Below are 13286 nucleotides of genomic sequence, written 5' to 3' on the forward strand. Positions count from 1 at the left end.
GACCTACTGTATATATTTTTTTTAAGTTTTCCTCTCAACCCCATGCGAAGCATTGGGAAACAGTGATCTATCTTGTTTTGGAGTACTGTGCTATGTAGTGCCTACCAAAGGGGTTATGCTGTAGAACAAAATAATACAAGATGTCCAGGGTGATGATTTTTTAGGTATGCAATGTCGATCTGGTCAGTTTAATGTTCACTTAGAAGATCCTTGTAGAGCATAGCATATTGAACAATTATTTCAGTACTCAAGAGATTCTAGACCATGCAACTACCATATTTGTATATTTAAATGCTCTGGGTGAGCATTTAAATACACAAATATGGTAGTTCTATATTATACTATTATAAACTACATATATGAGCAGAGAGAGATCAGAGGGAGGGTTGATTGTATTTTCTGAAGTCTGAATAAATTAATATTCCTAGAGCTGAGCAATAACCAACTGCACAATTCAAATCACAGGTAGAGTTAAATGAAAGCTTTGGCACATGAGATCTTCTTTCCCTATCAATGTTAACTATAGTGAACTAAAGCTATGACTACAAGCAAAGACAAGTTATGAAAATAATCATATTATTAAAATTATTATCATGAACAAGAACTGATGAGAAATTGAACTATTTGCTTTTGTAAAATTGAATTGCATTGCATTACATATTGAATAACCAAATACTATACGTTGCATCACACATGATGAAGTCGGCAAGGACACAAAACTGACAGAAATGAATTAATTGAGTAGTTCAGAAAATGTAGGTACACATTTTAGTTTTATTCAGCTGCTATATTAGAAACCATAACTAGAGACATTGCTGTGGTTGCTCCTGGAGGTACCTGAGTAGTACTTCTATTGCTGTCTCTTGTATTACGAGATTATAAAGGGACTAAAACACTCGTCTGTTTATACTCTACAGAATTATAAATTGACAGGAGTAATAGGTCTTCACATTATTATTATTATTATTTTTCTTTTGCCCTATCAATCCTTTCACCCACCACCCCAAATGTTGCAGTTGATGGGTAGATGTTGAAAGACCCCAATAGAAGATTCCCAAATAATGACATGGGAATAAAACTCTGCTCTTATACTGACCAAGAAACAGCGATCCACAGCAATGTCTGCGGTACACTAAATTAAGATTTACACTACTCTACAATAAAGTTATCAATTAAAATTAAAGTTGAATTATAAAAGCATGCAGGGAGTTAAGCTACAAGGTAATTCTAGTACTGGTAACTAAAGGTAAAATATACTGTATATGATGATAGTCACCATGGATAGAAAGCTAGTTGCTTGCACGTTGCTTTGGGGAAGTGAGTGAGGGAGGGTGGATCCTACATCTTAGGTTGGCATAAAAGGGAAAACATGGTGCTTTATTTAAAGGCATACTGAGTAATCTACCACTAGTGGCTTGTAAACACAAGTTAAAAGAAGGGTAATTATATACCACCCCATCACATGTAGGTGCCAGGCTTTGGAAAACAGCATTGATGAAAAGAATAACATCTGCACACTTCATCAAACCATAAATTTAAAGTCCAACTGAAATAACATTTAGTCATCCTTTCTTGTAGTGAAAAATAATTAATGAAAGTGCTGAATTAGCTATTTAGCCTGCAAACTGTGAATGTTTGGTTGATGGCTCGTTCAACAAACTAAGGTGCAGGACAATAAGCAACTAAACAATATGTTTGCCCCTGTTTTCCCGTACATCTTGGGTGATCTGATCACAACCTGACACCTTTAAGTACAGCTGTGAATGCAAAGAGGACACAATGAGATGGAGTGGATGGAGTACAGACAAAACAACTCTTTCTCTGTTCCTCAAAGGATTGGAATTTTCTGTGCGAGCCCCCAAGAACAGGGGCCCTCTATGTTGAAAAGATTCTAACTTTCAGCCTTATTTAATTGTCTTTTACAATTTTAAGTTTTTTAGCTGGTGTCCACGTGAGGACCTCTGCTATTTCAGTGGTCTCATTTAAATAATTTTGGGAGGAGGCTGTGTTCTTTGGACATTGTCAGTCTTAAAATGGCCCAAGGCTAAACCTGGACCCTTAGGCTACACCGGTTGAGAAGGACTAAACAATTCACACAAAGGACCACATCTCAGTTCTACTTAAAAGATCAAAAATGGAGTCCTACGGTAAAATGCAAAACAGTAGAATCCGCACTGATGTTCAATGACCTATAACTCCAGAATAAAGGGATTCCTAATCAAAGTCTTACCTGAAACTGGTCTCTTAACTTCCAATGACAGTGTCATGGGAAGGTTAAGCATGAGCTCCCAGATTTCTTGGTAGCTAGAGGAGCACACCAGATTTTCTCCAATTTTCACAATCTCATCTCCAGGACACAACTTGCCTGAAGATTCCTGGAAGTATGATTAAACAAAAGAGATCAGCTATAGCCTTTTGGTGCGCAGCAAATTTACCAGTGCTCAAGCCCCAAATAGCATTATTTTTTTATTCTTTTGATTATTCAAACTGAGGGGTTTGGCATAAGGTCAAAAGTATCCATTCACTGATACTGGAGTGGAATGAAGATGAAACCAATCAGACATACCCTTTCTGCTGCGCCTCCAGGCTTTAATCCCGCGATGAAAACTTTCAGAGGGGGTGACATGATCTCCAGGTCAAGCCCAAAGGACTCATCCTCTCTTCTCCACAGGTTCACAGAGTCGGTGGTACAAACACCCACAAGCTCACTTGCATCTCCTTTCGGACAGTGCTGATGGGTTAACATCCCACCAGCAATCCTGGGGTTTCTTCCACACAGCGTGGCCTGGGATGGGGGCTGAATTCGGACCAAGCCATGAGATGGTTCATCAATTTTGGACTTTTGCTGCTGGGGTAGGATGGGTGCTTCAGTGCTCATCATACTTTTGACCCGCGTCACTGCTTTATGCTCAAGCTTAGGGGAGCGCTTTGACTCCAACTGACCATCATCTTGATTTGTATAGATTTCACTATTGATGGTCAAATTATTGGACCCAGAACCCATACTGCTTGTGACCCCTGCTTTGTGGTCAAAAAGGCAACGAATAGGCATGAAGGGTGACTCAGAACCATGTGACTCCGACTTACTTGTGATACCTTCCTCGCACTGTGATAAACTACCATAAAGTGGTGGTGTCACATCATTGCTTTCACACTTCTGCAAGTCCCCACCATCTTCACTGTCTCCATCTACATCTAATGATGATGTAGCAATTACAACTGTTGAATCAGTTTTGGAGATTTGGGATGCTTGGGCATCACTGGAGTTCACAGAGTCAGATTTTGTTGACCTGTGGAATAGCCCAGAGCTTCCAGCATTTGTGGAGTATTCATAATCACTGAGCTCATCCTCAAAGCAAATCATCCGTCGCTGACGGAGAAGTGGGCTTCGCGCTAAGGTGGGGCTGGAGACAGCAGTGGGCTGGCACACTGCCTCTACGTGGTGATTGAGAGGGACAGGGGTCTTCTCTTGTGACGTGTTGTACACAGGGCCACTCTCCACTTCTGGTAAAGAAAGGGGGAATGCTGTGAATAAGATAAAGGCAAGGGTTTATTCAAAAAGGAAATATGGTAACAACAATTAACAGGGTAACAAATAACAATAATTTCTATTCCAGTCCAAATGTGTACGAAGGTTAAACCTGAGTCTTTGGAGGTTTAATTTAAGTCAATCCTTAGTCCTGGAGTAACTCGAATATACCTTCTGGATCTGGGTTTAAATCCATGTCCAAGACTGCCATTTCAGTTAATTAGTTTCAAAGTCACTTTACTCTGAAGCTAGGTTTAAGGAAGTAGTTAGAATTTCGAAAATTGAAAAGTAAAATTTTACCATGTGGCTGTGATGAGTTGTCATCCGTGGAGGTGCTGCAGCTCTGCTGGTGGAGCGCCTCATCACTGTCGGAGACCATCAGCATGGACTCAGACAGGAACGAATGGCTGGAAACGTCCTGGGAGAAGTACTGAGATAACTCTGTCTCTGAGCTCAGGGACCCCTGCTAGAGAATTGTGAAAAAGACCACAGCAAATAAAAGGAAAATGAAAACCACAACCACACATTTTTGAAGTAGCTCCCCACAATAAGCTATGTAAAAGTAAACAAAACAGCCAATGAATATTAATTGCTGAACTTAATTGCTGAGTAGAAAAAATGGTCAGGAAAGGGTATTTGATCTGGGCCACATTCCAAAAATAACGTGTAGAGCCAAATTCATAAATTCTATGAATCAGAATTGAGCGCTTAGGCTTGTAGTGTGGACCTAGCCAAAGTGTGAGAAATAGTGCTGTCAGTTAAACGCGTTATTAACGGCGTTAACGCAAACCCATTTTAACGGCGTCAATTTTTTTATCACACCGGATCTAGCTAGACCGGAAACAAAACAACAGGCACGCCGCACACACTTGTTTAATAGTAGTAGACGTTTCGTTTTGAGTGGATGGCGAGCGCGAGACGCCGAAAAGGATGCCAATAATATTCTGAATGGAAAGTTTACTTTTAAAAAGTTGCCAAATGGTTCCATTGACAAGACCAAAGTGATCTGTGTGTTTTGTCGTTGTGAACTGAGCTATCATCGCAGCATGTCCAGTCTGAAATACCACTTGATGGCCAAGCACACAGCTGATGCGAATTCTCTGCCCCCTCGTCAAAGCCAGGCTACAATGGATGATTTTTCAATAAAAACAACATTTGCACAAAGCAAGCCGATCCACTTTTCCACGTTGATAAGAGCATTAAAATGAGAAAAAATAATGGGACAAAAAGAAATCAAGGGACATTTAGAAAAGATAAAAATTAGGATTAATTGCGATTAATTGCGGGTTAACTATGACATTAATGGGATTAAATATTTTAATCATTTGACAGCACTAGTGAGAACAATTTAATGGTAAATTTATTTATATTAATGCTTTACATTAAATTTTCCATAGTTTCTCCTTTTTTTCAGAAACTTTTCAGAATGCTGTTATTGTTTTGGACCATAAAAGTCTATATTTGGGATTTCATAGAACAGGCAAAAAGCCTCATCTGGTAAATAAACCAATGTATGACTTTTTTATATTTTAAACAAAAAGGAGTAGGTAAAATACAAATACCTATATCAATTACTTCAACATCATTGATAATGGAAAATCAAGACTGTTTTCTCAGTTTTTGATTTTGAAATAAAATAAGGAAACAGACTTTGTTAGAGTAATGACTCAGTGAGTGCCTGTGTGACAGATTATTACTAATATACAGGTTAAGAAGAATTAAACAACCAAGTGATGTGTCTGTATGAAGTAATAATACATAAATACTGAATTAATTCTTACTCTACTGGCAGGCTCAAGGAATCTCTTCATGGTCCAGCTGAGAGCAGGGGATCCATCTCCCTGTCTGTCTTTCACTGTTGGGTAGGGACTCTTACAGGACACACCTACAGATTACAGTGGCAGTCAAACCCAGATGGGATACCCAGAGCATAAAAAACATTTTACTTGTAAAGTGAGACATGCTATTTAAGCAATGCTTGCGTGAATGAAAGAAGAGGAAAATGTAAGTAAAGATATCAGACCTTGGGAGTGAGTTGAGTGTCGGTTTTTGCTCATTTTGTCCCTGTGTGTGGATCGGGCTATAATGTGATCCATCTCCTGTTCTGATACCTGAGAAAAGACAATGATGCCGTTTTATCACAACTGGCTCACTACCCTGGCAACCACTATACAGCAGCACAACAGTAATGAAAGCATTTTATGAAAATATTAAATTTTAAAAATTTAGAAATTGTCTAATAATTAAAAGTATAAAGGGCACATATCAGAAAATAAGAACATGCATTTACATGTATGAGTACCAATATTGCATGTATGTACAAAGAGAGGAAACCTCATATACATGTATATACACACATACACATGTTGATATGGACATGTTGTGAATATGTAGAAAGTAACAGACGAAGGCGCTTCTTCTTCTTCTTTGTTGCTGTTGGAGGGATAGACAGATTATCGGCCAGGCTGATTATCCGATTTTGATATTCCGATTATTAGTAAAGTTGTGAATTATTGGTGTTAAGTCAGACTGGAGTCAAAAATGTTATGACTTTAGACTCGACTTGACAAATCAACAAGGACTTGCTGCTCAACTTGGACTTTAAGTCCACACCTCTGGACTTATCTTTTAAAGCATATGGGAGAATCTGCAACAAAGTGGAAGAAAGTCCTTTCGCAGCAGTGTTGACCCGAAAAACACAATGACTCCAGGAACATCACTGAATGTCTCCAGAAGTATCAGTAAGATATATTTGCACAGTATGGTCTGACCAAAACTGGCCACTTGGTCAATAACCTCTCACCATCAAAAACCCACCATTCCAACTATAAAGTGTGGTGGCAGCTTCATGCTATGCAGCTGGTTCTCTATTTTTATGTAAAACAAGGCCATGGATTTCTTTGACATTAATCTTATGAGACACTTCCTGGTGTGTTTCTGAATAAAGACCCCCTTATAGTTCAGGCTGTTCTACAGATTACTGGGCTTGTACAATACTAGATAGATGTAGAATATCTTAAAGAAACAGACATCCTCTTACCTTGGGGTTGGGGTGCCTGCTTATAATGAGACTGACTGGTCCTGGGCCGCATTCACTGAGGATGGCATAGGCCTCGCTGAGAGCAGCATGGCGAAGACTGACCGAGTCCACCTCCAGTATCTGATCTCCACGACTGCAAGAGAAAGCACGTGTCAGCATAACAACCCTCTTTGTTCATACCTCAACATAAATCCACACATATACATTCATATGTCAACATTATATGACCAATAAATGATTCATGAATACAAGTTCCAATCAGTGAGCTCATTTAAAAGTAGGCTGCTCATTTGGTGTCTTTGCATCAACTACACATTAACTTCATTCAAAGTTCCCAATTCATAGGTGACCCTGAAGTTTCTACCTGAGCCTGCCATCCATCTTCGCAACAGATCCCAGTGCCAGGCTATGAATGTAGATGCCAGGAGCAGAGTTCTCAAGGGTCAAGAAGCAAACTCCAATCCCAAGACCTACACCGGGCTCTAAAAGAAAGAAAAGAAAAAAACTAAACGAAATTCACTCTCAGAAATCAGTGTTCTCAAAAAGTGAGCTACCAATCACTGCAGATACAGTATAATTTGTTTTTGCAGTGTGACCTCAGTGTGAACAGTCATATCAAAATTAATGTGATCACTCTAGATCCATATTCCATCACTGCAAAAATAGTACGAGACCTCCCACTATAGTATGGCAGCTGGCTGACAAATATGTAATTCTTGAGGGGGTATTATTACAACTGCAAAAGCGGTTAAGGATACACTATATACCAAATATATATTAAAGTACGAAGACATACTGTCCACATACTTGAGTATATATTTGGTCCAGGTCTGTGTTTCCTCGTTTGGGCCCCAATGAAGAATGTTAAATGTCCAGTGTGTAACATTTAGGAGGATCAGAAATGGAAAATAATATTCATAGGTATGTTTTTATTAGTGTGTAGTCATCTGAATATAGAAATCGTGTTTTCATTACATGAGAAGTTGCAGATTGCAACCAACTGAATACAGCTCAGCCACAAGTGTGTAGGAGAAACTATAGTGGCCTCTACAATGGCGGTTCAACATGGCAGACTCTATAGAAGACGACCCGCTCCCTCTATAGGCTCATTATAAGGTAACAAAAACACAATGATTCTTACTTTCAGAAATTTAACACAGATTTACTCTTTTTCTTGGTGTCAGGAAAGGGGTTCTAGGGGGTTCTCCATCAAGTCAGCTAACCTTTATTAAGCATGACCTCCATGATGATGCAGTCTTTTGGACCAGGACCAGGGCCCCTGCGGCCATCAGCCTCTTCAAACCCAGAGGGGATAGGTGTCATCCCACTGGTATTGGAGTTGGGTGAGCTGGAGCGGCTGAGGAGGGTGGGGGTTGGACAGGGTGTCAGGCTGGGACTACGCAGACGAGTTCGAATCGTCAGTGTCACTACGCCTTTTTTCAGTTGCTGTTGGAAGAACATAAATGAGGTTCAATGTTAAAGGTTTTATATATATATATATATATATATATATATATATATATATATATATATATATATATATATATATATGAGATTTAGATCATTTATGTAGCCTCAAACAGCTATATAAAGATATACAGTGGGTACGGAAAGTATTCAGACCCCTTTAAAATTTTCACTCTTTGTTTCATTGCAGCCATTTGCTAAAATAAAAAAAGTTCATTTTATTTCTCATTAATGTACACTCAGCACCCCATCTTGACAGAAAAAAACAGAAATGTAGAAATTTTTGCAAATTTATTAAAAAAGAAAAACTGAAATATCACATGGTCATAAGTATTCAGACCCTTTGCTGTGACACTCATATTTATCTCACATGCTGTCCATTTCTTCTGATCCTCCTTGAGATGGTCCTGCTCCTTCATTGGAGTCTAGCTGTGTTTAATTAAACTGATTGGACTTGATTAGGAAAGGCACACACCTGTCTATATAAGACCTTACAGCTCACAGTGCATGTCAGAGCAAATGAGAATCATGAGGTCGAAGGAACTGCCCAAGGAGCTCAGAGACAGAATTGTGGCAAGGCACAGATCTGGCCAAGGTTACAAAAGAATTTCTGCAGCACTCAAGGTTCCTAAGAGCACAGTGGCCTCCATAATCCTTAAATGGAAGAAGTTTGGGACGACCAGAACTCTTCCTAGACCTGGCCGTCCAGCCAAACTGAGCAATCGTGGGAGAAGAGCCTTGGTGAGAGAGGTAAAGAAGAACCCAAAGATCACTATGGCTGAGCTCCAGAGATGCAGTAGGGAGATGGGAGAAAGTTCCACAAAGTCAACTATCACTGCAGCCCTGCACCAGTCAGGGCTTTATTGCAGAGTGGCCCGACGGAAGCCTCTCCTCAGTGCAAGACATATGAAAGCCCGCATAGAGTTTGCCAAAAAACACATGAAGGACTCCCAGACTATGAGAAATAAGATTCTCTGGTCTGATGAGACCAAGATTGAACTTTTTGGCGTTAATTCTAAGCGGTATGTGTGGAGAAAACCAGGCACTGCTCATCACCTGCCCAATACAATCCCAACAGTGAAACATGGTGGTGGCAGCATCAGGCTATGGGGATGTTTTTCAGCTGCAGGGACAGGACGACTGGTTGCAATTGAAGGAAAGATGAATGCGGCCAAGTACAGAGATATCCTGGAAGAAAACCTCTTCCAGAGTGCTCAGGACCTCAGACTGGGCCGAAGGTTGGCCTTCCAACAAGACAATAACCCTAAGCACACAGCTAAAATAACAAAGGAGTGGCTTCGGAACAACTCTGTGACCATTCTTGACTGGCCCAGCCAGAGCCCTGACCTAAACCCAATTGAGCATCTCTGGAGAGACCTGAAAATGGCTGTCCACCAACATTCACCATCCAACCTGACAGAACTGGAGAGGATCTGCAAGGAAGAATGGCAGAGGATCCCCAAATCCAGGTGTGAAAAACTTGTTGCATCATTCCCAAGAAGACTCATGGCTGTAGTAGCTCAAAAGGGTGCTTCTACTCAATACTGAGCAAAGGGTCTGAATACTTATGACCATGTGATATTTCAGTTTTTCTTTTTTAATAAATTTGCAAAAATTTTCTACATTTCTGTTTTTTTTCTGTCAAGATGGGGTGGTGAGTGTACATAATGAGAAATAAAATGAACTTTTTTGATTTTAGCAAATGGCTTCAATGAAGCAAAGAGTGAAAAATGTAAAGGGGTCTGAATACTTTCCGTACCCACTGTACATAATGCAGTCACAGTCTCTCCTATTCCTATTGAGTAGAGCGACTGAAACTGCTTGTTTTTTTTCATCTACGTCAGTGACTTAAGGATTTACTTCCGCCAAACCAGATTTGGTGATTGTTGGAATAGTGGAAAGACTAACAACGACGGTTTTGGTAAGTTTTTATATATATATATTTTTTTTTTTTTTTTTTTTAGGTCAAATAACTGCATTTGGTAGTGGAGTCTGGTCACGAGAGACAGTAACATTATTAGATTTCTGGTTAAACAAAAGGTCTATCTCTGTTGGGACGTTTTACATAATGTTGTCAGACACTTAGAATGACAATCTGAGTCTGTTAGGGGCAAAAGAAAGTACTTTTAGTGGACGTACTTTAACAAACTCTTCTAACTCTGTGAATTACGGGTGTACTCTGACCAAGTTTAAGTGAGTTGCATTTTGTTTCTGTCCAGTCTGAATTGTGTTTTATGATTATCTGCTAGGTAAAACAACTGGTTTTGTCAATAAAATCCCATTACGCCCAGTGAATCTTTCTTTCTTTCTTTCTTTCTAGTGTCCTGAGATAACTTCTGTTATCAATTGGTGCTATACAAATAAAATTGAATTCAATTGGTGCTCTAGTGTGACATCTAGTGGCAAATTAATTTTATATATGCAACCTTTATGGAAGTATAAATTAAAAGAGTTCTTTTCTGCTTTTTAACAAGTCCTTGATCTCTTTACCTAAAAATGGGAGCACTGTGAGCATAAAAGGACATAAAACCATATTTTGTGACAAACATTTAAAAAAATGTAAAAGCTCAAAATTCTATATTGTAGAGGTGAATTTCTCCAGCTTTCCATGTGTGATTTAACTGTTTGTAACAACATTGTTTAGACAGAACCCATTGTGCACATGCAGTCCACCTTGAAGGTCTGGATGGCCTGTTGGTGTGTGAGACCTTGGAGAGACTCCCCATTCACTTCCAGAATCTCATCTCCTACACAGGGAAGCATACAATTAGACTGTTTAGCACAAGTTTAAATGAAGATCACTGTTCCTCTCATAATATGCATTTTACTTTCCTACAGTATATACTCTCTCAATCCAGTAGAGCAGAATGAAAAGGAATGGTTACCCTCTTTCAGTCGTCCATCAGCTGCTGCAGCTCCATGAGGGAAAATAGTTTTGACAAAAATCCCCATTTGACCACGTGCTGAGTCCTGTCCACCAACAATACTAAATCCCAGGCCCTATAAAAGTTAGATCTCAATGAATGTCAGACAGGATTAGCAAAGACACAGCAATCAGTGTTCATTGTTTTTGATTTTTTCTAAACATATTAGTATTGTTTGATGGTGGTGAAGCAAATTAGTTTAATCTAATTATCTAATAAAAGCAGAAATGCCACTAAAGAATATATCAATCAGCTATAACATTATGTTCATACTGTTATGCAGCCCCATACCAACAACCTGTGATGCACTGTGTCAGTGCTTTTCCTTCTTTGGACCACTTTTAAAAGGTATTGACCACTACAGACCAGGAACACCCCACAAGCACTGCAGTTTTGGAGATGCTCTGACCCAGTCGTCTAGCCATCACAATTTGGACATTGTCAAAGTCACTCAAATCCTCACGCTGCCAATTTTTTCTGCTTCTAACACATCAACTTTTAGGACAAAATGTTCAGTTTCTGTCAAATATGTCCCACATATTAATCCTATGATAACCAGTTATTCACTTAACCGGTCAGTGCTAAAATTTGTTATGGCTGATTGGTGTATATTAGCAACAGCTTTGCTACAGTTTTGTATATGGTACACTAATAGGGCCTTAACCCTAAACACCAACAGGGAACCAGCTCCATTACGGTTTGTGCACCTAGTTTTGAACCATTTGGAGCATTTTGACCAAAACTAGATTGGTTAGGGGCGGCTGTGGCTCAGAGGCAGAGCGGGTCATTCCTTAATCAGAAGGTTGTGGATTCGATCCCCGGCTCCTGGTGCCACATGTCAAAGTATCCTTGAGCAAGATACTGAACCCCAAATTGCTCCTGATGCCGTGCATCGGTGTGTGAATATGTATGAATGTTAGTTTCTGTTCGATGGACTTTGCCATCACTGTTTGAATGTATGTGAAAGGGTGAATGTGGCACGTAGTTTAAAAGTGCTTTGAGTGGTCGGAAGACTAGAAAGGTGCTGTACAGGTCCATTTACCATTTACCATTTGGAACACCAAAAGTGGGTTCCCAACCAAGTTGTCTGATCACAAAACTGGTGAAAATGCGGGCTGGTTTGCTAGATAGCACCAAGGTTCAAATAATCTTGAACGCAATCAATTCGAAAACCAGAACTAATTTGGTGGGAAAACACTATAAGTGTGCATAATAAAGGAATGACAGTATCAACCTTGTTTTGGCTATAGTATAATGGTGGAGGACGCATCTGTTATTGTGTGCTTACGTACACATATTCACAGTACATTCTCTGAGCTTTATTCATGAGTACATGTCAAAGGAGTGCACTCACCTTGCCCTGGCCTTTCATCAGCACTATACTGGAGATAATGGACGGCTGTGCCAGTCGCCATGGAGACTCCACTTGAACGGTGCTCAGGGAGCGGGCTGATTTCTTAATTATCTGATATTCCTAAAAGGGAGATGAATATGAAAAGAAAAAAAAAACAGTCAGACAGTTGAATCTTGTATAAACAACACAGTTATTAATGTGATGAAATTTTTCCTTTCTCTTCACTGAGTTCTAGTTTATTTTAAAGGCACATTTCCATTATTCCCTTTCGTACTTTAGGATAACATTTGTGTTTTCCTGTTTTTCCTGTATTGCCATCTCATTAAGGTTCGATATTGTAGCTGCTGGTGAAAAATTTAGGTATCTTGATGACTTAAGCCTGTGTCACCCACACAGCCAGGAAGAGGCTGTGATTCTGTCCTGTTTCTATTTTACTTCCTTTGCAAACCTCTCATTAGCATAGCATTTAGTGCAGCTCTCCTTGACATTGATGTCTTCACATGTACCTATGTTGTTTCGTGTAGCCTACTTTTGAATGTAATATCTCAGATTACATGATAAATGGTAAATGGACTGCACTTATATGGCACCTTTCTTGTCTTCAGACCACTCAAAGCACTTTACACTACATGGCACATTCATCCATTCACATGCTGATTCTTCCAACTGCTCATCAGAAATTCATTCAGATACCACAATGTGCTATACAGTGTTGGTGCTGCAGACTGAAGAGCTAGATGCAGTATGTGACTTGGAACATGATTACTGATAAGCCCATAGCACCTGGGGCTGCTTCACATTCTGTGCTTGTGTTCCTTGACAGTTGTTTAGGTCAGGTGGTAGGGCATTATTTCCTGAATGTCGGCTGTGCCATTTTCAGGAAGTCACTGCAGTGTCATTGTGGTGTACAATGGCAATACCGAGATTGCCATTTCTATGTTTGGGACAATTTCTGTTGACTTGGGGGTCGAC

The 13286-nt window shown here is 39.7% G+C and overlaps 1 protein-coding gene across 3 annotated transcripts in view; it reads right to left on the minus strand.

Annotated features, from left to right (window-relative positions):
• Positions 1-13286, minus strand: part of pdzd2 (PDZ domain containing 2) — a 71920-nt gene that overhangs the window by 7560 nt on the left and 51074 nt on the right. For 2 of the 3 annotated variants that reach the window (XM_051422239.1, XM_051422237.1), the window contains 11 exons: positions 12315-12434; positions 10922-11036; positions 10710-10783; positions 7793-8015; positions 6934-7051; positions 6570-6702; positions 5553-5640; positions 5311-5414; positions 3830-3995; positions 2567-3525; positions 2231-2375 (listed from right to left, as the gene is read on the minus strand). In XM_051422239.1, the coding sequence (XP_051278199.1) occupies positions 2231-2375; positions 2567-3525; positions 3830-3995; positions 5311-5414; positions 5553-5640; positions 6570-6702; positions 6934-7051; positions 7793-8015; positions 10710-10783; positions 10922-11036; positions 12315-12434 (2245 nt within the window). The remainder of the gene's footprint in view (positions 1-2230; positions 2376-2566; positions 3526-3829; positions 3996-5310; positions 5415-5552; positions 5641-6569; positions 6703-6933; positions 7052-7792; positions 8016-10709; positions 10784-10921; positions 11037-12314; positions 12435-13286) is intronic. The other variant, XM_051422238.1, reaches the window with a different exon arrangement.

Source organism: Dicentrarchus labrax, unplaced genomic scaffold (assembly GCF_905237075.1).
Source record: "Dicentrarchus labrax unplaced genomic scaffold, dlabrax2021, whole genome shotgun sequence".
NCBI lineage: Eukaryota > Metazoa > Chordata > Actinopteri > Moronidae > Dicentrarchus > Dicentrarchus labrax.